This window comes from Ursus maritimus, unplaced genomic scaffold (assembly GCF_017311325.1).
Source record: "Ursus maritimus isolate PB19 unplaced genomic scaffold, ASM1731132v1 scaffold_15, whole genome shotgun sequence".
NCBI classification, from domain to species: Eukaryota; Metazoa; Chordata; class Mammalia; order Carnivora; family Ursidae; genus Ursus; species Ursus maritimus.
The window spans coordinates 1,037,835-1,065,751 of NW_024423897.1; the positions used below are offsets into that span (position 1 = coordinate 1,037,835).

Genomic DNA, 27,917 nt, shown 5'->3' on the forward strand with positions numbered 1-27,917 from the left:
AATGCAAATCAAAATCGCAAGATAGTACTTCACATCCACAAGAAGGCTATAATATAAAAGATATTAACAAATGTTGGTAAGGATGTGGACAAACTGGAACCCTCATACACTACTGTTGGGAATGTAAAATAGTGCAGCCTCTTTGGAAAAGTCTGGCAGTTCTTCAAAAGGTTAAACATAGAGTTGCCATAGGACTCAGCAATTCCACTCCTCAGTATACCCAAGAGAAATGAAATCATCATCTCCACAAAAACATACACACTAATGTTCACTGTAACATTACTGATAATGGACAAAAGTAGAAACACCCAAGCATTTATCAACTGTGGTATATTCACAAAGGGAATGGGATTCATACAAGGGAATGAAGAGTACTTCACACATCCTATGACATGCATAAATCCTGAAAACAACACGCTAAGTGAAATAAGCCAGACACAAATGGACAAATATTGTCTGATGCCATTTATATGAGGTATCTAGAATAGCCAAATTCTGTAGAGACAAAAAGTGGAATTGTGGTTACCAAGGCAGGGGAAGAGAATAATGGGAAATAATTGTTTAGTAAGTACAGAGTTTCAGTTTGGGATGATGAAAAAGTTCTGAAAATGGACAGTGCTACCACTGTCACAACAATGTAAATGTACTTAATGCAACAAAATTGTAAACTTATGGGATGCCTGGCTGGCTCAGTCAGTTAAGCGTCTGCCTTTGGCTCAGGTCATGATCCCAGGGCCCTGGGCTCCCTACTCAGTGGGAAGCCTGCTTCTCTCTCTCCCTGTGCAACTCCCCCTGCTTGTGCTTTTTCCCTCTCTGTCAAATAGATAAATAAAATATTTATTTATTTATTTATTTATTTATTTATTTATTTATTTATTCTAAAGATTTATCTATTTGACAGAGAGACAGCCAGAGAGAGAACACAAGCAGAGGAGTGCGAGAGGGAGAAGCAGGCTTCCCACTGAGTAGGGAGCCCGCCGAGGAACTCAATCCCATTACCCTGGGATCATGACCTGAGCTGAAGGCAGAAGCTTAATGACTAAGCCATCTAGGCGCCCTGATAAATAAAATCTTTAAAAAAAAAAATTGTAAACTTAAGAACGGTTAAAATGGTAAACTTTTACGTTATGTATATTTCACAATACAAAAAAAGGAATGCAGTACTGATACATGCTACAACATGGATGAACCTTGAAAATATTGTTATGTGGAAGAAGCCAGTCACAAACGACCACGTTCTATGATTCCATTCATACAGAAGTCCAGAAAAGGGAGATCTATAAACAGAAAGTAGATTAGTAGTTGCTTAGGAGCAGGGAGGGATAGAAGTGGGTGGGTAATAGCTAAAGGGTATGGGGTTTCTTTTTGGGATAATGTTCTCAATATTCTAAAACATTTTTGGGAAAATGTTTTAAAATTGATGGTGGTAATGGCTGCACAACTTTGTGACTATACTAAAAACTACTGAATTTCACATTTTAAATGGGTGAACTGTTTGGTATGTGAATTACATATCAATAATAAAGCTGTTAGTTAAAACCCACAGCAATTGTTGTCAATTATAAATTAGAGCTTCCAGGCAAAAATTCGAATTTTGAAAAACTTGTATTTGCCATTGTAAACTTGGGAATTTCCTAATACCTTTTAAAAGCTTTTCTGATGAGTAGGGTGGTGCTATTAACACATGAAATTATATAGTAAAATGCAACACTTGGAAGATCTGTATTAATTCAGTGAACACTATTTCCCAAATAACCAATGCTTGAAGTTATGAAATCATGCAATGGTCAAAGATCCTTACAAAGTGCAATGTCAATCACCTTTCAGTGGGACCTTGGGGAGGGGAGTGACAAGGGGAGTGACAACGCAAGCACGAAGCTCAGGATGGTGAAGGAGAGACCGGAAGTAGTTTTAACACAGACACAGTCAAGTTAGACATGAAGTCAACTACCATGTTGGGAGAATACTCAAGCAGTCACATAGAGCATTTCACATGGCAGGGAACTGACAGCCTCCTGCCAACCACCAGCACTACCTTGTTAGATGTGCCTGGATTTCCTCTTTAAACTGGTGCTCATGGTTTGGCTTTCTACAGAAGACAACAATACCTACAGAAGTAATGGGGGGTTAAAGCAGGTGGCAGACACCAGAGAGCTTATCTGATAGCTGCTGCTGCCAATTCCACTTCTGACTCATAAAAGCTTTTAAGGAACAGTTTATTCTTGGGAAACAGGTATGGGGGAAGTTCAACACAGGAAAGAAGGACTAGAAGTATAATTTAAGAAAAAGACGACTGGATCCAGCATCCTGAAGCCACCTATTCCCACACATTCTCTCCACAGGCAAGGTCAAGGCACAAAGCAAAAGGTGAGTAGCCACTGGGCTTCAAGGATGATGGGAGGTAATAAACTGAAGAAAAACAGATCTTAAAAGTTTTCATTGCAAGAAAAAAAAATCTATAACTATGTATGTTGACAGACACTAATCAGGACTTATTGTAGTGATCATTTCACAATATATACAAACGCCGAATCATTATGTTGTATATCTAAAACTAATATAATATTATATGTCAATTACACCTCAATAAAAAACATTTTTAAGTAAAATAAATAAAAATTAAGACTAGACCTCAAAAAAAGAACTGAAGAAAAGTGATGCCCCTCAGAAAATTGTATGTCAAACTACTAAACTACATTCAAAAGACCATTCATGGGGAGCTTGGGTGGCTTAGTCAGTTGAGCATACAACTCTTGGATTTTGACTGGGGTCATGATCTCAGGGTTGTGGAATCAAGCTCCAACAAGAGAGGCTCCCTGCTCAGATGGAGTCTGCTTGTTCCTCCCCCTCTGCTTTGTCCCAGCTCGCATATGCACCCTCTCTCTAAAATAAATAAATAAATCTTTTTTTTTTTTTTTAAAGATTTTATTTATTTATGTGACAGAGAGACAGCCAGTGAGAGAGGGAACACAGCAGGCGAGTGAGAGAGGAAGAAGCAGGCTCCCAGCGGAGGAGCCCGATGTGGGACTCGATCCCGGAATGCCGGGATCACGCCCTGAGCCGAAGGCAGACGCTTCAACGACTGCGCTACCCAGGCGCCCCATAAAATAAATAAATAAATCTTTAAAAAAAAAAAAAGACCATTCATAAGAAACTAAACAAAAAAATGCAAGACAGATCAATAGATTTCAAAGTAAAAGAGAATGAAAAGTTCCTTCATATGGTTTCAAATTCCATGTTACAACTAACCCTTAAGAAACTACCATAGTATCAGAGAACATCCATGGTCATCTGGAAAGGCTATTGAAATACTCCTCCCATTTCCAACTATAATTGGGTGAAACTGGATTTTCTTCACATACTTCAACTAAAATGATGTATCACAACAGGCTAAAGGCAGTGCAGATGAAAATCCAGTTTTTTTCCTCTATTAAGCCAGACATTAAAGAGATTTGCAAAAATTTATTTTAACATGTAATGAGTTTACTAATTTTAAGATGAAATAAAATTTTTTTCAGTTTTAATTTGTAATATGGTAATAAATATCAATTGATAAAACAATATAAACAGAAGCTCTATGGAGGTTCTCAATAATTCTTAAGTATAAACAGTGGCATGAAAAAGTTTGAGAACCTCCGGGTTACCTGGGGGAAAATATACACATATATTTTTAAACAGGCATAAAAATATCTGGAAACAAATTAAAAAATGTTAATATTACTACATTGGGAGTTTAAGACTAAGAGATTGTGATAAGAATGTGATTTGAATGGGATTTTTTTTTCATATTTTGTCTTAGGCTTTGAACTTTTTAAAGCCAGGATTATTTTAATGTATTTCATGTATTATTTTTATGAGTTACTAAAATAGACTAAAGTGAAAAAAACTGTAAAGATGACATAATCCCACTTGTGTAACAAGAAAATTATACTTCAATCTATGGAGTCTTATAAATAAATATAAAAAATCCAAAAGGATATACACTAAAACTTAACACCAGCTATCTAAGAAATGGTGGAACTAAGGGAGAGCATTTTCTTCTTTATGCTTTTTGGAATTCTTTGTGTGGGTATGCACATGTGCACAGGTATTTCTGCAACAAGCTTTTAATATTTTAGTAAGTTATTTCCTATTAAAGGATGGTTGACATTATACTAGGTAACTGAAAATCAATAAAGAAAAGCAGAGGCAACAATATTAACACAACAAAGTAGAATTCAAAGCAAAAAGCACCCTCTGATACTGAGATATTACAAGAAAGCTCTAACAGCCACTTGTCTGTGTCACATAGTCAAAACCATGTAAAATTAGAAAGTGTCTCCCCAAAAATAAAACAAAATTAATGTACTTTATCTGCACCATGCACTGCCTTTCCACAGCATGTACAAAAGATTAGAATTTCTTTGATATATTTGTTATTAACACGGGAAACATATATTAAAACATCAAACATAGGGGCGCCTGGGTGGCACAGCGGTTAAGCGTCTGCCTTCGGCTCAGGGCGTGATCCCGGCGTTCCGGGTTCGAGCCCCACGTCAGGCTCCTCCTCTATGAGCCTGCTTCTTCCTCTCCCACTCCCCCTGCTTGTGTTCCCTCTCTCGCTGGCTGTCTCTATCTCTGTCAAATAAATAAATAAAATCTTAAAAAAAAAAAAAAATCAAACATGGTTATCTCAAGTGTGATTACCAAGAACTTTCATTTTATTTTCTATATTTTTAAGATTTTATTTATTTGAGAGAGAGAGACACACACACACACACACACAAAGCACCAGCGGGCAGGAGCAGAAGGAGAAAGAAAAGCAGACTCCTTGATGAGCAGGGAGCCCGACATGCGGCTCAACCCCAGGACCCTGAGATCATGACCCGAGCTGTAAGCAGATGCTTAACCAACTGAGCCACCCAGGGCCCCTAGGCCCATAGTCTTAAATTGCATAGTTAAATTAGATTTCATTGGACATTGCCTATTTTTTTTTAATTTTTTTTTTAGAGAGTGTGAGCGCACAACTGGGGGCAAGCAGAGGGAGAGAGGGAATCTCAAGCAGGCGCCAAGCCCAGCGTGGAGCTTAATGTGGGGCTCGACCCCACAACCCCAAGATGATGGCCTGAGCCAAAATCACAGTCTGATTCTCTACCAACTGAGCCACTCAGGTGCCCCAAGAACTTTCATTTTAAACTTTATCAACTCTGTATTTTAAACTTGGGGTAGACATGTATTGTTTTTGTAATTAGAAAAAAAGACACCACCAGTGAGAAATAAATCCGACACAGGGCTCGATTCCACAACCCCAGAGATCATAATCTGAGTCAAAACCAAGAGCTGGATGCTCAACCAACTGCGCCACCCAGGCACCCCAGGAAATAGCAGATTTTAATTATACATGTAATAAGCTTGATTGAATACAGACACCAAATCTATCTCACACAAAAAAACACATTCCTTGATAAACACCTAGTTGTCAATAGTGATTACTTCTTAAAAAGAAGGAAAAGAAAGGAGGTGGGGGGTTGGACAGGGATGACATGTAAGCAACTTACATGGGTGTGATTTTATCCATATTTATTTTTTTTAATTTTTCATTTATATTTTTTACATATGCATTTTTTTCAAATTTTTATATAAATTCTAGTTAGTTAACATACAGTGCAGTATTAGTTTCAGGAGTAGAATTCAGTGATTCATCACTTACATACAACACCCAATGCTCATCACAAATGCCGTCCTTAATGCCCATAACCCATCTAGCTCATACCCCACCCACCTCCACCTCCCTCCATCAACCCTCAGTTTGTTCTCTATCATTAAGAGTCTCTTATGGTTTGTTTCCCTCTCTATAATTTCTTTTTTCCTCCTTTCCATACGTTCATCTGTTTTTTTTTTCTTAAATTCCACATGAGTTAAATCATATGGTATCTGTCATTCTCTGACCGACTTATTTCACTTAACATAATACACTCTAGTTCCATCCACATCATTGCAAATGGCAAGATTTCATTCTTTTTGTTGGCTGAGCAATATTCCACTGTGTGTGTGTGTGTGTGCGTGTGTGTGTACACACACACAAACAACATCTTCTTTATCCATTCATCAGTCGATGGCCATTTGGACTATTGTTGATAATGCTGCCATATATATATTATATATACACTGGGGTGCATGTACCCCATGGAATCTTTATTTTTGTATCCTTTGGGTAAATACCTAATTTGCAATTGCTGGACTGTAGGGTAGTTCTACTTTTAACTTCTTGAGGAATCTCTGTACTGTTTTCCAGAGTGGCTGCACCAGTGTGCATTCCCATCCAATAGTGCAAGAGGGTTCCCCTTTCTCTGCATCCTCGCCAACACCTGTTCTTTCCTGTGTTGTTCATTTTAGCCATTCTGACAAGTGTGAGGTGGTATCACATCGTGGTGTTTTTTGTTTTTTTTTTTAAGATTTTATTTATTTATTTGACAGAGATAGAGACAGCCAGCGAGAGAGGGAACACAAGCAGGGGGAGTGGGAGAGGAAGAAGCAGGCTCATAGTGGAGGAGCCTGACGTGGGGCTCCATCCCGTAACGCCGGGATCACGCCCTGAGCCAAAGGCAGACGCTTAACCGCTGTGCCACCCAGGCGCCCCAGGACCTCACATCGTGGTTTTGATTTGTATTTCCCCTATGATGAATGACGTTGAGGATCTTTTCATGTGTCTGTTAGCCATCTGGATATCTTCTGCCCATTTCTTAACTGGATTATTTGGTTTCTAGGTGTTGAGTTTGATAAATTCTTTATAGATTTTGGATATTAACCTTTTACCAGATACGTCATTTGCAAATATCTTCTCCTATTCTTTCAGTTTTGTTGATTGTTTTATCCATATTTGTTTAAAAGAAACTTGAAACAAGTATTGCAAAATGCCTGGCTTTCAGGAGCTGGAAGGTAAGTACATGGCTTTTCACCTTATCTCTGTATTTTTCTCTAAGTTTAAAATATTAAAAAAATATATCTCGGGGCATCCGGGTGGCTCAGTTTGTTAAGCGTCTGCCTTTGGCTCAGGTCATGATCTCGGGGTCCTGGGATTGAGTCCCATGTCAGGCTCCCTGCTCGGCGGGGAGTCTGCTTTCTCCCTCTCCCTCTGCCCCTCCCCTATCCCCTCTGCTCTTGCTCTGTGCTCTATCTCTGTCTTTTTCTCTCTCAAATAAATTAATGAAATCTTCAAAAATAAATAAAAATAAAAAAATATATCCCATAATGTTAATGCAACATTACTAACCCACAAGGACCTCAATACACGCCTATATGAAATAAAATAAAAGATTAATATAAAAGGATAAACAAAAAAACAAGCTAAGAATTCCAAATATGTTCCTAAATAACTTTTGGGTCAAAAAAGAAAATCTAAACTTTAAAAATGTATTTTCAGAAGAAAATTCACAGCCTTAAATGCAAGAACGAACATAAAAAACCAAGCTATAAAAATGCTAAGAAGAATATAAACCTACTAAAGTGTGAAAGTAGATTTTTCTTTTTCTTTTCTTTTAAAGATTTTGTTTATTTGAGAGAGAGAGAGCACAAGTAGGGGGAGTGGCAGAGAGAGAGGGGGAGCCGGATGTGGGGTTCAATCCCAGAACCCTGGAATCAGGATCTGAGCCGAAGGCAGATACTTAACTGACTGAGCCACCCAGGCACTCCAGATTTTTCTTAAATTAAAAAAAAACAAAAACAAACAAACAAAAACAGAAAAAAAGAACTGATAAATACAAGAGCTATTTATAAACCAAACACACAAAAAATTAAAATAAACCAGTCTCTAGCAAGTCTCATTTTTTAAAAAGGAAAACATAATAAAAACAATGAGGGCTGCCTGAGTGGCTCAGTTGGTTAAGCGTCTCTGCCTTCTGCTCAGGTCATGATCTCGGGGTCCTGGGATCGAGCCCAGCAATGGGCTCCCTGCTCAGTGGGGAGTTTGCTTCACCCTCTCCTTCTGCCCCTCCCCCCATTCGTGTTCATGCTCTCTCTCTCAAATAAATAAATGAATAAAATATTAAAAATAAACAACGAGGGGTGCCTGGGTGGCTCAGTCATTAAGCATCTGCCTTCGGCTCAGGTCATGATCCCAGTGTTCTGGGATCGAGCCCTGCATCAGGCTCCCTGCTCAGCGGGAAGCCTGCTTCTCCCTCTCCCACTCCCCCTGCTTCTGTTCTCTCTCTCGCTGTCAAATAAATAAATAAAATCTTAAAAAAATAAAATAAAATGAAATAAAAATAAACAATGAGGGGATGCCTGGGTGGCTCAGTTAAATGCCTGCCTTTGGCTTAGGTCAATATCCCAGGGTAAAGTCCTGCATCAGGCTCCTTGCTCAGCAGGGAGCCTGCTTCTCCCTCTCCCTCTCTCTGTCTGCCCCTCCCTTTGCTTGTGGTCTCTCTGACAAATAAAATAAAAAAAAAAAAAAAAAAAAAAAAAAAAACCACAATGAGAAGAGGGGGCTAACAGAAGAGATACAGAAAAAAGTAGAAGATATGCTACTTTGTACAGCCTATGCTAAAAAAAAACTTGAAAATCTCCAAGAAAAAAGTATCTCTTAACAAAGCTTATCAAGAAAGATGTAGCAACCTCACACTAGTCAGAATGGCTAAAATTAACAAGTCAGGAAACAACAGATGTTGGCGAGGATGTGGAGAAAGGGAAACCCTCTTACACTGTTGGTGGGAATGCAAGGTGGTGCAGCCACTCTGGAAAATAGTATGAAGGTTCCTCAAAAAGTTGAAAATAGACCTACCCTATGACCCAGCCAATTGCACTACTAGGTATTTACCCCAAAGATACAAATGTGGTGATCCGAAGGGGCACCTGCACCCCAATGTTTATAGCAGCAATGTCCAAAACAGCCAAACTATGGAAAGAGCCCAGACGTCCATTGACAGATGAATGGATAAAGAAGTGGTATGTGTGTGTATACATACACACACACACACAATTGAATACTACTCAGCCATCAAAAAAAATGAAATCTTGCCATTTGTAATGATGTGAATGGAACTAGAGGGTATTATGTTAAGTGAAACAAGTCAATCAGAGAAATATGATTTCACTCATATGTGGAATTTAAGAAACAAAACAGAGGATCATAGGGGAAGAGAGGAAAAATAAAACAAGACAAAATCAGAGAGGGAGACAAACCATAAGAGACTCCTTTTTTTTTTTAAACATTTTATTTATTTATTTGACGGAGACAGAGGCAGCAAGAGAGGGAACACAAGCAGGAGTGGGAGAGGGAGAAGCAAGCTTCCTGCTGAGCAGGAAGCCTGATGCGGGGCTCCATCCCAGAACACTGGGATCATGACCTGAGCTGAAGGCAGACGCTTAACGACTGAGCCACCCAGGCACTCCAAGAGACTCTTAATCATAGGAAACAAACTGAGGATTGCTGGAGGGGAGGGAGGTGGGGGGGTGGGGTAACTGGGTGATGGACATTAAGAAGGGCACATGATGTAATGAGCACTGGTATTATAAAAGACTGATCAATCACTGACCTCTATCTCTGAAACCAGTAATACATTATGTTAATTAACTGAATTTTAATAAGTCAAAAAAAAAAAAAGAAAGATGTAGCAAAGAAATTATGGATGGGGGAAAACATGAATAAGTTAATAAGAGAACTGGCAGAAACAAATTTTTAAGTGCTTTCTTTCAAATCTATGCTATGTACCCTTCTCAATTCATTTTATCAAGTCAGTCATCTTATAAAGCCAGCACATGTTTGAAATAAAAATCTACCAAGAAGATAGCACAAAATTATCATACAGAGCAACATCATTCCCTCTGCCTAAAATGCATTCTCTGCCCCAAATGTTCACATTCATCATTCCTTTTCATCATTTAGTTGTCAGCTCAAATATAACCTCCTCAGAAATGCCTTACTTCACCACCTTATTTAAAATAACTCCGAGATCCTGTGACATTTCCTATACTCATCTTATTCACAGCATTTATTAAAAATTAAAATTATCTAGAATTAAGCTCCCTGAGAGTAGGATATTAGTCTTGTTCTCTGGTATAATACCAGAGCCTAGAATTTAATTCCTCAAAAGTATGTTGAATAACTAAATGTAATTTAGGAATATATTTCCAGAAATCTAGCATCCTATTCAAATAACATACTATAATTAAAACATAGTAATCTCAACAGAGATCTACGAATATACTAAGATTGGAAGATAGTCGGCAGATATTTATTGAGAGCGTATGATGTGCTGGAATGTTTTAGATGCTAGGAAGACAGCAGTTAACAAAACCAAAAAAAAATCTCTGTTCTCATGGAGCTTAATTTCTAGTGATCTATTTCAAAATAACATCACACTTCATAATAAAACATTAGAGACATATAGTGAGGTCAGTGTTTGCTATTACCATTATTAAGTGACACTGTTATGAAGTTCTAGAAATTCAATGATCAAGTAAAAGAAACAAAAGATCTATATATGGAAAAAAAAATCATTGAGTTGCAGATGACACAGCCACCTAGAAAATCCAAAAGAATAAACCATAAAATATGTAATAAGAAAGTTCACATTAAGGTATTTGGTTACAAATCAAATATATAAAAATCGAGTTTTCCTTAAGAGCCACTGAAAAAAAAATAGAGAGGGGCACTATACAGAGGGATCTGGTCACCATCTTCCGTAAAATTTTATAATAAACTTTGATCATAATTTTTAGTTTTCCCACACATTTATTTTTAAAGACTAAAGAGCTATAAATTAAAACAACAACAACAAAAAAAACCCCGACGTCTATGAAAAGGATTCCTGCTGTGAAAAAATACATGTCTTTGGTTCATTCTTAAACCAGGAAAAAAGAAAGCAGCTCAGAATGAACCCTACTATACCTCTATGTTCCAGTTATGCTGTTCCAAGGTATGGCGACATTGATCCATAGATTCTATGCCAGTCAGATCCTGAAAAGAAGGAAAAACCAAAAAGTTACATAGGGAGAAACCAACAGTAAATATGTAGATATTTTTACCCCTTGTACTTACGAATGTTGCTGGGAAACTACGCTGGACAGCACTGAAGACAGATGCTCACGTATGGTAAAAATGTCACTCTTCAGAATTTATCTAGTCAGTTACAGCAGGTATCACTCCCATAGGAAAAATGAATGAAAGTTTCTTACCCTTTAAAACTTCAAGGCTTTCAATTAAGATGACTACTGATTAAAATCAATTTCTCCTCTCAAATTGAAGTTTAAAAAATTAAAGATCTTCAACCACTGGGTCCAGCAAAATATTCTTTAATGTTCAACAATTCTGTTTATAATACATAATAATATAATAATGCAGGTTTCCTGCAAAATGTAATGCCTTACAGTAACTTACATCATTTTACCTACTGGCATATAACCTAGCTTATAATACAAACTGTGTAAAACTGAATCTGTTATTCATAGGTTTCCCTATAATAAGCATCTTCCCTATTCCCTTCTCCTTGGACTGTTCTCAGATTTCACTTTGTTCCTTCTCTGGCTCCTCTTCTTCCACCCCCTTAAATGGAATTTCCCTCAGGATGTGTTCCTCCTGGTTTCCATCTCTCTATACCTACCCCTCCTTGGCAATCTCATTTAAAGATTTTATCTATTTATCTATCTACTTAGGCAGGGGTAGAGGGGGAGGGAGAGGGAGAGAGAATCTGAAGCAGACTCCATGCAGAGCACAGAGCCCGACACAGGGCTCAATCTCATGACCCTGAAATGAGGACCTGAATGGAAATCAAGAGTAAGACACTTACCCGACTAAGCCACCCAGGTGTCCCTCTGGCAATCTCATTTAATCCTTAGTCTTCAACCACCCTTTCTACTCAGATGACTCCTTGTTTAAGCTCTCGGCCTGCCATCTCTTCTGAAGTTTAGCAGCATATTTCCAAGAGCCTATTCAACACTTCCACCCAGATGTGGCATCAATAGCTCTTACGCATCATTTAAAACCACTACACGTGTTAATGACACCACCACCCTCCAAAATATACAGGCAGGGGCTACTGGGTGGCTCAGTCAGTTAAGCGTCTGCCTTCGCTCAGGTCATGATCCCAGAGTCCTGGGACTGAGCCCCACATCAGGCTCCCTACTCAGCGGGGAGTATGCTTCTCCCTCTCCCTCTGGCCCTCCTCCTGCTCCTTCTCTCTCTCTCTCTCTCTCTCAAATAAATAAAATGTGTTCCCTCTCTCGCTGGCTATCTCTGTCTCTGTCGAATAAATAAATAAAATCTTTAAAAAAAAAATATATATATATATACAGGCAAAGACGACCTTGGAAACCTCAGCCTCATTTCTGAGTACTCTATGCCTTAACTCCACACTTCATCAACAATCAAGTTTTGACCATTTTCTGTATTACATCTGTAACCACATTTCATTCCCATATCCTTCATCTTTAATCAAGCTTTTATAACACTTCAACTGAATTGTCAAAATCATTATTTTCGTGTGTGTGTGCATATGTACATGCATGTATGTGTATTACTCCACTGCTCAAAACTTTGATTGGATAGTAAATTCCAAAACCCTTAGCTTGTCATTCAAGTGTTCCTATCATGTGGCCCCATCCTAGCTTTCTAGAGTATTTTCTATTTCCCTTTAGGTGTCCAATACTTAATAAATCTAACAGTTCATACATCTAAAGACCAGAATTTCCACAGGCTAAATCCTAGACTTCTTTGGACGTCGACTGCTATTATCTATTCTCTTTACTACTTATTATGCCCAAGAGATACAGAGATGAATAGGATAAAGTCTCTATTCTAAAGAAACTCCTCTTAACAACCAGCAAGCAACAGAAGAAAAGCAATTGATCTCAATCTCACAATAATGTGGTAACATGCACTTCTGAATCAGAAGCCTGAGGTTCTTGCCTTGATTCTGTACCCTGTAACCATGGACCAGACACATTTTAACTCTTTACGATTTAATTCTAAAAGATTAGTTTCCTTTATGTGCACCACGAGGGACTTAGTTTGGCCTGGTTGTCCTTTCCAGACCTTAAAAAAACAAAAAAACTGAAGTTTGGATTATTATGGTATGCAACTATTTAAAACAAAAAACAAAAAACAAAAAACCGACCAGTACATAAATTTTGATAGGAAAAATTTTTTTATGTTTAAAATACTGTACAAATTTCAAAACTAAAGTTGAAAAACTCTGTTAATTACTCTAGAGCTCTATAGATCCAATGGCTTTGGGATGCCAGGGTGGCTCAGCTGGTTAAGAGTCCGACTCAGATCATGAGATCAAGCCCCGCATCAGGCTCTGCGCTGGGTGTGGAGCCTACTTAAGATTCTCTCTCCTCTGCCCCTCCCCTGTCCTATTAAGGGGAAAAAAACACACAAAAAACACAAAACCACTGGCTTTGACAGTTCTAACAGTCTGGACTTTAGTTTCTGACCATTCCAGGCCTTTTATCAATTTGGCTACTGCCTTTTGACTTTTAATAGGCTCCCCCTTAACTTCCAATTTCCTCACAGCCTTGATGCCCAGGGTTTCCCCTCCTCGATATATATTCTCTGTAAGAATTAGACTCCACTTTTACCTTCTTCCCAGGGTGAATGCCTGCTCTGCTTTAAATTGTTTTCTATCTTTCTTATGTACCTGTTATTTTCTGCCTTCTACTATGATTATTTATACTCACTCCATTGTCTTATCAGAAGATATAGGCTCCCTGAGGGCAGTGTCTGGAATATATCTATAGCACACAATAAAGACTTAAAACGTTACAGAAGTTACTTGGCACACAGTAAGGACCTAAAAAGTTACAGAAAAAGTTAGTTCAAATTAAAAAGACCTTTTTGTATAAGCTTTGATTACTGTTGCTATAAACTGAAATCATCCAGACATTCTCACCAGGTCTCATTGTATATTCATACCCTGGGGCTTTAAAATCCCAAAAGCTCTGACTAGGTGTTAAGCTGGGCGTTACAAACACAAATCTGCAACATCTTCCTGAAGGTAAGTCAGAGATGAAGCCTGGGAATCTTTTTTTTTTAAAGCTCCTCAGTAAATTCTAACATACACCAGACTGGGAAATTCATGGTATCGCACAGTTCTACATACTATGAGAGGCTATACTATATGTCACTTATTAACTTTTTTTTTTTAAAAAAAAGAGTTATAAACATTATAGGAGAGAACAAAGTAATTGCACATCTTCAATATACTAAAACACTTAACCAAAGCAAAACTCTTTTGTAAGTAGTGCATCAGGGTAAACTGGAAGCCCAACTGAACAAGCCTGCTTTTGATCACTACTGAGGAGGACTAAAACCACAAACTAGGAATAAGCAACGCTGGACACACCTAGGGCAAGACTATTTATTCATCTATCAACAAATGTCACCGACCCAGTATTCTAGATATCCAGGATACAAACACAGTTCCTGTTTTAAGTTTATATCCTATCAGGGACAGACTGACCAAAAACAAAACAAAACAAAACAAAATAAAACAAACAAAAAACCCCACAACCCCCCACACACAGAGCAAATAAAATGAACACTCTTTTAGGCTACGGGACTCCTTTGGATTGAGTGTTCAAGGAAAGTCTCTACAAGACCTAACACTTCAGCAGAAAGCTGATGAAAGATAAGGGTCCAGCCATGGAAAAACATGCAGGAAGAGTATTCTAGGCAGGACAACAAATGCAAAAACTCAGACAAATGGATATATGACACTATGTATTTGTCAAAACCCATGGAACTTCACAGCAGAGTCAATCTTAATGCATGTAAATTTAAAAAAAATATTTAAAAGGTCAGAGGATCCTAGGATGGAACACAGATTATGACAAAAGAACCTAATTGTATTATAAATATATGAAACAACCTCACTGAAAGGGGGTGAAAAGGAAAGGTGCGGACCTAAGTAGCTGTGAAAACGAGTGGAATCTGTAAGACTAAAGGCAAAAGAAACTGCACATAAGTGCTGTTCTCCAGTTGATAAAGGTGTTTGCCATAAGGCAATCTGAAGCCACTAAACCTATTGACATTTACAGGCAGTGAATAATTAAGTAAATGGGGGGGGGGTCAGTTTCTCAGTGCTGAAGTGGGAAGTTAGAGATAACCAAGGGGAGAAGGCTAGAATGACCCATGTGGTAATGGATTAGAGTTGGAGACATCTGAATCAACTCATGTTTAGCTTAATATAGAATGGTTACAGAGAGAAACCCTTGGCTTAGTACATACACACGTGTGCCCCTGTTCCATCAGCTGGGAGGACCTAGAAGCAACAACACGCACCCCAGTAGCAAGTACACTGATTTTGGTTGCTAACACCATTCTCAAAAAAAAAAGGAACCATGTGGGGCGCCTGGGTGGTGCAGTCGTTAAGCGTCTGCCTTCGGCTCAGGGCGTGATCCCGTTGTTCTGGGATGGAGCCCCACATCAGGCTCCTCTGCTAGGAGCCTGCTTCTTCCTCTCACACTCCCCCTGCTGTGTTCCCTCTCTCACTGGCTGTCTCTCTGTCAAATAAATAAATAAAATCTTCAAAAAAAAAAAAAAAAAAAAAAGGAACCAGGTTCCTTGGAAAAATGGGTGATCCTAGGACTAGGGCAGGAAATATACAAGATGAGCCTAGAGAATCTCCTAGTGCCAGAAAGTAAGGAACTGCCCAAAAGAACCCCACAATGATGGGGGTATATCAGGAGGAGTAAACTCAAAGAGCTACTACTACCAGTAGCCAAAGATGGTACAATTTGAGTAACAAAATAGTCACAGACTATAATACAAAATAAACATCCATGAGTCCATATAAACACATAACTGAATAAATAAACAGGACAGAAGAGACAAACATCCTGTACAAAACAACTCCACAAATAATTGTGTAGATACTATGCCTTCAAGGAGGTAGAACACAACTCTGTACTCCTTAAGTATGAGCTATGTGCAGTGACTTTCTTCCAAAGAGTACAGTATGGAAAAGGAGGGGAAAAGATTAACTTTGTAGTGAGGAAACCCAACACTACCACAACCAGGTGATCAAGTCAATGTAATGGTGATAAATTGTGTTGACATTATGTACCCTTGATAAGACGTAAAGCACTTTACCTCTGTAGTCTTCCTTCCAAAAATCCATAACCCTTGCCTAATCATGAAAAAAACATCAGACAAATCCCAACTGAGAGACAGTCTACAAAATACCTAATACTCCCCAAAACTATCAACATCATAAAAAACAAGGAAAGTCTGAGAAACTGTGACGGCCAAGAGGAGCCCAAGGAAACTTGGCTACTAAGTATAATGTGGTATCCTAGATGGGATCCTGGAACACAAAAAGGAACATTAGGTAAAAAAAAAAAGGAAATCTGATTAAAGTATGGACTTTAGTTAATAATAATATACCAATATTGGTTTGTTAATTATAACAAAAGTACCAAATTAATAATGTAACATGTTCATAAGGAACACTGAATGCAAGGGATATGGGAAGTTTGTGTACTATTTTTCCAACCTCTCTGTAAATCTAATTCTGAAGTAGAAAGCTTACTTGAAAGTAAAAAAACAGAAGTGGGGGGACACTTCTGAGGCAGAACAAATTTGGCAAGTTGGCAGATAAGGTCTGAGAAGAAGGCAAGGGACAGAACATTTACCTAGGGTGGTAATTTCTCAGCTTTGCTTGCACATCAGAAGTACCTGTGGGAAATCTACAGATGCCGAGGCTTCTACCCCAAGCAACTTAATCAGACTCTGAAAATGCAGCCTCAGAATAAAATTTTCCTAGGGAGTGGGAACTTCCAGATGATTCTAACGTACAGGGTTGAGAATCAGTAACCAACAGCTTTAATTCTAAGTTCAGCAGGAGTGTCATGACCATATGCAGATTTTTTAAAAAGTCATCCTTGCTGTGCGAAGAATTAAAGAGGGCATGAAGGAGAGCAGGACACCAGCTAAAATACTATACAGAAATCGAAGGGAAAGAGAATGATAGTTTAGAATAGGACGGTAGCAAGTGAAGAGGTAAAGAGGACAGACTTGGGGTATATTATAAAGCTAAAGCCAAATGGATTGGATGATAAATATATGGGGGTGGAAGAGAAATACTAAGATGAACTCAAGCTTAAGCGGAGGAATGATAGTGTCATTTACTAAGAATGAGGAAAACTGTTGAAATAATTTTGCGTATCTTTCTAAGAAAAATTTACTTCTGGTAAAGCAAAGAGGTTTTTTTTTTTTTAAAAGTTATTTATTTATTTTAGAGAGAGAGAGAGCATGAGGGTGGGGGGGGAGGCGGAGAGAGAGAGAGAGAGAGGAAGAAAAGCAGACTCCCCAGTAAGTGCAGAGTCTGACACAGGGCTGAAACCCCAAGATCATGACCTGAGCCAAAACTCAAGAGTCAGATGCTTAACCCACTGAGCCACCCAGGTGCCCCTGGATTTGGGATTTTGATTTCACCTCCATCCAAACTTTTCATTACAGGGGGGAAATGGTTAATGGGCTTTGCTTCTCTTTTCTAGACTATTAACATCTTGAGAAGAATCCATCCACCTTTGCTTTTTGATCTTTGTAGGACACTTCTGGTGTTTTTTCTCTTGGCTTCTTAACCAATCCCTCCTCCACTCCTCTTTGCACTAACCAGCCCCACCTCCCACATCACTGATTACAGTCACCAGGTGAGGAGCTTTCTGTATATTCTCTTCCCTTAAGACTTCTCTTTCCTTGATACATAGAATTCTAAGCACGTACTTAATATATTAAGTAACCATTAGTTATATAATATTCCAATTGGTCAAAACAATTTACATATAGATGTTACAATTGCTTCCGATTTTCCACTATTAAAATAGCACTTTGATGAACATTTTTGCTTATAAAGTTTCTCTGTATTTAGAATTTCCCCCTTAGGATTCAGTTAAAATTATGAGCCAAGGAATATAATTTTTAAAGCTCTTGATACATATTCCCAAAATGAACTTTGAAAGGACTATTTCATTTTACACTAAACAGGGCTGGTTTCAATGTGAGTCAAAAGTTAAATATGTCTCAAGCCAGTATTCATTCCCATTTCAGTGCCAAAGTAAGTTCTGCAATGCCAGCTTTGTTCGAACAAAGAATACTGCAGTTTTGGCTAGAGACATTGCATTAGCTTTGCGACCAATTCTTTCCTTACCAAGAACATAATATTTGGCTACTGGCACTTGGGGAAGACAGGTGAAACACAGAAGTTAACGAAATGCTGGGTTTAATAATCTCAGTCACTGGTTTCCAGCCTCTCCCAAATTAATTTCTTTAGATTTCAACAAGTTGTAATGCTATTTTAAAAGGAACTTTTTTTTTTTTTAAGTATGCTCTACGCCCAATATGGGGCTTGAACTCATGACCCCCAGATCAAGAGTCGCACTCCACCAACTGAGCCAGCCAGGTGTCCCTCTTTTTTTTCCCCCTGCACTCAAAGGAACTTTCTTTTTAATATAACACCGTATGTTAACTATACTGGAATTTAAAATTTTAAAAAGGGGGCACCTGAGTGGCTTGGTCAGTTAAGCATCTGCCTTCAGCTCAGGTCATGATCCCAGGGTCCTGGCATCAAGCTCCACCTCAGGCCCCAGGGAGCCTGCTTCTCCCTCTTCTGCCTGCCGATCACCCTGCTTGTGCTCTCTCTCTGTGTCAAATAAATAAATAAAATCTTTAAAAAAAATAAAAATAAAATTTTAAAAAGGGAACTTTCTTTTGTGGAGAAAACCCATTTATTTCTGTATCTTCAAGATGTAGTGAAGTGCCTCAGCAAATAGTAGAAAATATTTGAATGAGGGCGCCTCGGTGTCTCAGTCGGTTAAGCATCTGCCTTTGGCTCAGGTCATGATTTCAGGTCCTGGGATCAAGCCCCACATCGGGCTCTCCGCTCAGTGGCGAGTCTGCTTCTCCCTCTCCCTCTGTAATCTCTCTTGCTTTCACTCTCTTTCAAATAAATAAAATCTTTAAGAAAAAAAAAAAAGAAACAAAATGTTTGAATGAATGTATCCTGTTCCTTTGCCAATAATCGACTTTATCTCTGTTTGTTTGTTTTTTTTTAATCCATTTGAGAAGGGGGGGGTGGAGAGGAGGAGCAGAGGGAGAAGCAGACTCCACACTGAGCTATGCAGCCCGACTTGGGGCTCGATTTCATGACCCAAAGATCACGACCCAAGACGAAACCAAGAAAAGGTCGCTCAACCAACTGAGCCACCCAGGCACTCCTCAAGATTTTATTTTCAAGCAATCTCTATACAATGTGGTGCCTGAACTCACTATTCCAAGGTGAAGAGTCACAGACTCCACTGACTGAGCCAGCCAGGCACCCCATCTCTCTCTAGTTTTTACATATTGTTCTTCTCATTATCACTTACTCCTACTTTGTGTCAGGATACTAGCCATCTTTACTACATTTTCCTCAACAATCCTATGAGATAGATACTGCCATCATACCCATCATCAGTTGAGAATACTAAGACTCTAAAAAGAATTATGTGGAAGTAACCCACACCAAGTCAGGTAGCACCGTAAGTGCTCAGTTAAAAAGGTTAGCTAAATCTGCTGATCTTTATCTCTTACCTGGCTTGCTTTTCAGAACTCTGGTTTACATTCAGATCTACTGACATCTGAGGTGACTTGAGACAGCACTGGATAAAACAGCCATGGATACAAAGGTTAATTTTAGTACTTGGATATTAACACCGGGACCTCTTTCTCCCTCTAATTTCCCAGGGCCAGCATCTAATGTCAACTGCTACTACAAATCCCCTATTGGGAAGATGCATCCAGGTCCGTCTTACTGAGAAATATCCCTTGCTCCAAGATGGTCTTTCCTTCCTCCTTCTCTCAGAGCTAACTCCCCTTCCATTAATTGCTCTCCTAAGGATTTAGGATAATACCGCATTAATTACAGCAATTTACACAAAAGTGTAATTGATTTATAGCATTAGTAGGAGAAAGGTATATATCTTTAGGGCAAAAAATACCCTGAACCCCAACCAATCTCTAACTAGCAAAATGCATTGGGGAAATTGGAGGAAAGTGTGTGGACTATTCTATATCCTTCTATTCCATCCTTGGTCTCCCTCCTCTCCCAAGTCAGAAGACAAGAGTACAGCGACACCACTTGGCAACCCACTTCCAAAACACTGTAATCCTTGACGTATCCCTTAAGTATGATTCAAGGAAGATATCACAAACAATAAATGGTGTAGTGTTTCAACTAGATGTCTCATTCAACTATTCGGATATGGCTTAGGTAACACTCTAGATTACCCAAGTGTAATCACTAGAGTGCTTTCCTAAGAAGTGTTTCTCTTCCCACACCTCATCTGTTTATACTAACAGACACTATAGGAGGCTGATGTGAAATCTCAGTTGAAATTTAAGTACTCTCTCAATTCTAATTGGATTGTTGGCTCTATGTTGCTGGGGATGGATATTTTAACTTGTTTTTAGTTATTCCCAGAGAGAAACCTGGCAAAAACCAATGATCTTTGTTCCCTCCTGCCTACTACACAGATACCTTTGCTTTATGCAGTAAGCAATATGCCCTCTGGTAGTGGCAGGAGAAATGGAATTTGAGGAAGCAAACATGCACAGCCTCTGATCTATTACTGAAACTCTTACCCTTAGATCTTTGTTATTCACATTTAATCACTGAGCTCTCCTAAATTAAATACCAGCAGATGGGGTGCCTGGGTGGCTCAGTGGGTTAAACGTCTGCCTTCGGCTTGGGTCATGGTGCCGGTGTCCTGGGATCGAGCCCCATGTCGGGCTCTCTGCTCAGCAAGGAGCCTGCTTCTCCTCTCCCTCTGCCTGCCACTCCCCCTGCTTGTGCTCTCTTTCTGTCAAATAATTTAATTAAATCTTTTTTAAAAAATTAAATACCGGCAGCTTCCATTTACTAAGCACCTATTACTACGTAATAGGCACTGTAAGTAATAAAGCCCTCATTTTTACCACTGAGAAAGCCAAGTATTCAAGAGGTTAGGTAACTTGCCTAGAAATAACAAGAACTGGTAGAGCCAAGACTGAAACCTAGAATAACTACATCCAAAGTCCAGGCTGCTTCCTATGCCACACTGCCTCCCATTATCATTTGATTAATTCATATCAGAAAACAAATTTTCAAAAATTCTCAATTCGGAAAATTTTTTAAAAATTTGTTTGAGAATATCTGGAATGTTTCTAATTTTCATATTAAGGATTAAAGATAAATCGAAGAGAGTAGGGACTCCTGGGTGGTTCAGTCAGCTAAGCATCTGCCTTCAACTTGGGTCATGATCCCAGGATGGTGGGATAGAGCCTGCTTCTCCCTCTGCCTGCTGCTCCCCTGCTTGTGCACGTTCGCATGATCTCTCTCTGATAGAGAGAGAGAGAGATAAAATCTTTAAGAAATAACAGAAGAGAGTAATTCAACCCCTCATTTTGCACAAAAGGAAACTGAGGCTTAGTGATATGAAAAAGCTTTCCCAAGTTACAGAGCATCTAGAGGTGGCAGAACTATCTGGTCTTTGTATTGCTGGTCACTTCTTTCTTCCTTCTCCTCCCTGATCTGCCTGCCTGCCTGCCTGCCTTCCTCCCTTCCTTCCTTCCCTCCCTCCCTCTCTTTCTAATATTTTATTTTTTTAAGTAACCTCTACACCCAATGTGGGGCTCAAACCCACAAGTCTGAAACTAAGAGTCACATGCTCTACCAACTGAACCAGCCAGGTGCCCAAGGTCCCTTCTTTCTTAATTATACTTATTGGTAGCTAAATATCAGCTCACAGATGTATATAAAATTGTTCTCCTTTATGCCTAGAGTCAACAATTTATTGGTATAGTTTCGCTCTATGAACACAGGGTTTGGTGTCAAATAAGCCTAGAAAATGCTGCATACCCAAATCCCCTTTTTGAAAATTCCTAATACATCTTTAAATGTCTTCCTTTTAGGTAAAAAGAAAAGAAAATTAACTTCACAACTGCACATAGGGAAAGGTCTATTTTAAAGGAATACTATTAATACCCATTGAGGAGCTTTCCTATAGAACTGGCTTGGGAACCACAGATTAGATGCCATCACTGCATGTCAAACCAAATGGTCCATGGGAATCAAGAGAGAATCCTGCCCACCTAAGTAGATTCTTAAATACCTGAAAACTGACTGGACACAATGACAGTATATAGGATGTTTTATGTGCAAATATTTGAATCTACATTAAAATACCACATGGATGAACATTTCCAAAAAGAAATCCACAATATTCTTAATCCAAGCACTTAGAAGTAGGGAGAATAAGTGGTTGACCTTTGTTGGAAAGTTAAGAGGATACCAGAGACATCAATAACGCTTCATTCTAATTCTACTGCTAACTAGCTTGGTAACCCTAGGCATCATTCTGAGGTTCAGTTTATGTCTTTGAGAAACATAAATAAAAACAGTGATTAACTCATTGTGTTGTAAAGACTAAGTATACAATGCTCAATTCAGCTATTATCAAGAAACATGAAGGAAACATTAAAAATGAGAATGCCATCATAAAACTTAGTTTCATGTGGACAAGAAAAAGACATTTTACTTGTACATCGAATGAGTTGATCATGTTGACTCCCCCTTCCTTCTGTTAAGCTGGGTACTATACTGATGGGTGTTCATACTTAGAACCACTGTTGCATTCCAGGAATAAATTCCACTTGGTCATGGTGCATAATCCTTTTAATATGCTGCTAAATTCAGTTTGCTAGTATTTTGTTGAGGATTTTTGCATTAATATTCATAAGAGATAATGGTCTCTAGTCTTCTTGCTGTGTCTTTATCTGGCTTTGGTATCAAGGTAATGCTGGTCTCACAGAATGAGTCAGTAAAGTGGTCTCTCCTCTTCAATTTTTTGGAAAAATTTGAGAAGGATTGGAATTAGTTCTTTTTAAAAATTTATTTTTAAGTAATCTCTACACCCAACATGGGGCACCAACTCACATACCTGAGATCCAGAGTCACATGCTCTTCTGACTGAACCAGTCAGACACCCCTGAAATTAGTTCTTTATACAGCTAGCAAAATTTACCAAACCGTCAGACCCAAGGCTTTTCTTTGTCAGGAGTTTTTTATTATAGACTCAATCTGCTTACTAGTGATAGGTCTATTCAGTTTTTGTATTTCTTTGTGATTTAGTCCTGGTAGATCTTTTTTTTTTTTTTTTTTTTAAAGTCCTGGTAGAGCTTACGTTTCTAGGAATTTGTTCATCTCATCTAGGTTACCCAATTTGCTGGCATTCAATGGTTCATAATACTTTCATACCAATTTTATTTCTATAGAATTGACAATTATGCATCCATTTTCATTTCTGATTTTAGTAATTTGAATCTTTTTTTTCTTAGTCCATTGAACTAAAGGTTTTTAAGTTTTGTTGATCTTTTCAAAAGAACCAACTTTTGGTTTCACTGATTTTCCCTATTGTTTTTCTATTCTCTATTTCATTTATCTAGGCTCTAATCCTAATTATTTCCTTTTTCTGCTAGCTCTGGGTTTAGTTTGTTCTTTTTCTAGCTCCTTAAATTATAAACTTAGGTTGCTAATTTGAGAGCTTTCTTGGTTCTTTTGTGTTTTTATAGTGTATAGTTAAAAATTCACTTCTTGCTGTATCCCGTAAGTTTTGACGTGTTTTGTGGTCATTTTCATTAGTCTCTCCGTATTTTCTAATTACCCTTGTGATTATTTCTTCAATCCATTGGTTGTTTAAAAGTGTGTTGTTTAGGGGCACTCAGGTGGCACAGTCAGTTAAAGCGTCCGACTCTTGGTTTCAGCTCAGGTATGATTTCAAGGTCCTGAGATCAAGCCCTGCATGGTGCTCCCCACTCAGTGTAGAGTCCGCTTGAGTTTCTCTTTCCCTGTCCATCTGCCCCTTGCCCACTCGCTCTCTCTCAGTCTCTAATAAATAAATAAATCTTTTTTTAAAAGTGTGTTGTTTACACAAATTGTGAATTTTTGAGTTTTACTTGTTATTCATTTCTAACTTCACCCAGTTGTGGGTGGAGAAGATAATATTGTACATATCTATGTTTTTAAGTCTATTGGGACATAATTTTTTATGTGTAGAAAACCCCTGGGGCACCTGGGTGGCTCAGTTGTATAGGCATCTGCCTTCAGCTCAGGTCATGATCCCAGGAGTCCCACATCAGGCTCCCTGCTCAGTGGGGAGTCTGCTTCTCCCTCTCCTCTGCCCTTCCCCATCCCTGCTTGTGTTCTCTCTTGCTCTTTCTCAAAAACAAAAACAAAACAAAAAAACCCCCAAAGATCTCACCAGAAAACCCCCAAACAAAAAAACCCTGTTAGGACCATTAAATGAATTCAACAAAGTAGCAAGATACAAAGTCAACACAAATTTCAGTTGTATTTCTTTACACTAACAATGAACAATCTAAAAACGAAATTAAGGAGTGCCTGGGTGGCTCTGTCAGGTAACGACCAACTCTTGATTTTGACTCAGGTTATGACCTCAGGGTTCTAAGATCCAGCCCCATGTCAGGTTCTGCACTGAGCATGAAGCCTGCTTAAGATTCTCTCTCCCAGGGTACCTGGATGGCTCAGTTAAGCATCTGCCTTCCGCTCACGTCTTGATCCCAGGGTTCTGGAATCGAGCCCCACATGGGCTCCCTGTTCGGTGGAGTGCCTGCTTCTCCCTCTCTCCCCCTCTGCCTGCCGCTCTCCCTGCTTGTGCTCTCTCTGACAAATAAATAAAATCTTATGAAAAAAAAAAGATTCCCTCTCCTGTTCCTCCCCCACTCCCACTCTCTTGCTCTCAAATAAATATAAAGAAAGAAAAAAACTAAGAAACAATTCCATTTACGATAATATCAAAAAGAAAAAAAATCAAAAATAATAAATTTTAGGAATTAACTAAGGAGGTGAAAGAAAACTACAAAACATTGGTGAAAGAAATTTTAAAAGATCTGCATGAATGAAAAGACATTCAGTTTTCATGGATTGGAAGACAATGTGTTAAAATGTCAATACTACCCAAAGTGATGTACCTATCAAAATTCCAATGACTTTTTTGGTAGAAATAAAAAAACCAATCCTAAAATTCATACGGAATCTCAAGAGATCCCAAACAGCCAAAACAATCTTGTAGAAGAAGAACAAAACTAGAGGACTCACATCTCCTGATTTCAAAACTTACCACAAAGCTACAGTAATCAAAACAGTGTGGTACTGGCACAAAGACCAATGGGATAATAGAGAGCCCAGAAGTAAAACAATGCATATGAAGTCAAATGAGTTTTGACAAGGGTGCCAAGATCATTCACTGAGGACAGAACAGTCTTTTCAACAAATGGCGCTGGAACACTGGATAGCCACATGCAAAACAATGAAGGTGGACCCTTACTGTGAAGAGAGAGAGAGAGAGAGAGAGAGAGAGAGATCTGCCTCTAGTTCCTGACACTGAGCTCCTAAAACCCCTGTAATTTCCTAAGTGAGAAGCGTACTAGGAACACCTTTTGTTCTAATATTTGGTCTTTGACCTTGGTTCCTGTCAGAGAGATCCTAAAGCTGTTGGAATTTCCTGGATAGTAGCAGCATCTTTTGTTTAATGAGGTGATCCTGATGAGCTCCTGGATATGGACTGCTCACCAGACAAACCAAGCCATGATCAGAAGCTTGAAATTTTCAGCCACACCCCCCATTCTCTAAGAGAAGGAAGAGAAGCTGGAAATGGCATGAATAATCAATCATACCTACAAGATGAAGCCTCCATAAAAACCCCAACAGAATGAGGTTCAGAGAGCTTCTGAGTTAATGAACACATTAACATGTGGGGAGGGTGATGCATCCCAACTCCAAAAGGGACAAAGCTCCTGAACTTAGGACCCTTTCTGGACTTTGCCCTATGTATTTCTTCATCTGGCTATTCTTCGGTATCCTTTATCATATCCTTTCTAAGAAAAAGTAAACAAAAGTGTTTCCCTGAGTTCTGTGTACCATTCTAACAAATTATCAACCCCAAAGAGGAGGTCATGGGAACCCCAATTACAGCTGGTCAGTCTGGGAGACCTGTGATTGGCATCTTAAAAGGGGCAGTCTTGTGGGACTGAGTCATTTCTTGTGGGATCTGACGCTAATTCCAGGTAGCATCAGAATGAACTGACCTGAATCTAGAACTGCTTGATGTGTGGAAACCTCATACATCTGGTGTCAGCAGTATGGTGAGTGTGGTTAACAGTGTGAGAATAAAGGAGAAGTACAGTACTGTGTTCTTCCTATTTACTTAACACCATATATAAAAATTAACTCAAAATAGATCCATGACATAAAATAAGACCTAAAATAAAATTCTTAGAAGAAAACAGGACAAAATCTTCCCAACACTGGATTTGGCAATGATTTCTTGGATATTGTACCAAAGGCACAGGCTACAAAAGACAGACAAATTGGACTTCATGAAAATTTTAACATTTGGGGTCCTGGGTGGCTCAGTTGGTTAGGTGTCTGCCTTCAGCTCAGGTCACAATCCAGAGTCCTGGGATCAAGCCCTAGGTCAGGCTCCCTGCTCAGTGGGGAGCCTGCTTCTCCCTCTCCCACTGCTTGTGGTGCTCTTTCTCTTAAATAAATAGATAAAATCTTTAAAAATAGTTTTAAAAATTTGTGCATCAAAAGATACTATGGACAGAGTAAAAAGACAACACCTACAATAGGAAGAAATATTTGCAAATCATGTATTTATTTATTTTACAAGATTATTTACTTATTTATTTATTTGAGAGAGAGAGCGAGCATGCACATGAGAAGGGTGAGGGGCAGAGGGAGAAAGACTCCCCGCTGAGCAAGGAGCCCAACGCGGGGCTCAATCCCAGGACCATGAGATCATGACCTGAGCCGAAGACGGACACCCAACTGCTGAGGCACCCAGGTGCCCCTGCAAATCATGTATTTGATAAGGGATTAATATCCAGACTACACAGAGAATTCTTAAAACTCAACAACAAAAAACAACCAATCTGATTCAAAAATGGGCAAAGGACTTGAATAGACATTTCTCCAAAGATATACAAATGACCAATAAACACACAAAAAGATGTTCAACATAATTAGGGAAAGGTAAATCAAAACTATGAGCTACCACTTCACACCTAACAGGATGGCTACTATTAAAAAAACAAACAAACAAAAAAAAAAAACAGGAAACAGGGGTGCCTGGGTGACTCAGTCGGTTAAGCATCTGCCTTTGGGTCAGGTCATGATCTCAGGGTTGTCCTGGGATCGATGCTCGATGCTCACAGGGAGCCTGCTTCTCCCTCTCCCTCTGCCTGTTGCTCCCCTTGCTTGTGCTCTCTGTCAAATAAATAAATAAAATATTTTTTAAAAAACAGGAAATAAAAAGTATTGGCGACAATGTGGAGAAATTAGAACCCTTGTGCACTGTTGGTGGTAATGTAAAATGGTAAGACCACTGTGGAAAACAGCATGTGTTCCTCAAAAAATTTAAAGAATTACCATATGATACAGCAAGTCCATTTCTGGGTATACACCCAAAATAACGGAAAGCATAGTGTCAAAGAGATACCTGCACACTCATGTTCACACCAGCATTATTCACAGTAGCTAAAACATGGAAACAACCCAAGTGTCTTGTCAACAGATGAGTAGATAAACCAAATGTAGTATATACATACAATGGAATACTATTAAGACCTTAAAAGGAAGGAAATCCTACAAAATGCTACAACATGGATGAACTTTGAGTACATGACACTAAGAGAGACAAGCCAGTCACAAAAAGACAAATACAGGGCGCCTGGATGACACAGTCATTTAAGCATCCGACTCTTGGTTTCAGCTCAGGTCATGATCTCAGGGTCATGAGATCGACCCCTGCACTGGTCTCTGCACTCGGTGCTGAATCTGCTTGAGATTCTCTCTCTCCCTCTGCCCCTCCTGCTCCTGTGTACGCACATGTGAGCGCGC

The 27,917-nt window shown here is 38.9% G+C and overlaps 1 protein-coding gene across 3 annotated transcripts in view; it reads right to left on the reverse strand.

Annotated features, from left to right (window-relative positions):
• The window catches only part of FAF2 (Fas associated factor family member 2), a 64,825-nt gene that overhangs the window by 18,170 nt on the left and 18,738 nt on the right, over positions 1 to 27,917 (reverse strand). For 2 of the 3 annotated variants that reach the window (XM_040630268.1, XM_008692343.2), the window contains exon 2: positions 10,868 to 10,936. In XM_040630268.1, the coding sequence (XP_040486202.1) occupies positions 10,868 to 10,936 (69 nt within the window). Of the gene's footprint in view, positions 1 to 10,867; positions 10,937 to 19,549; positions 19,574 to 27,917 lie in introns of those variants that run through there. The other variant, XM_008692344.2, reaches the window with a different exon arrangement.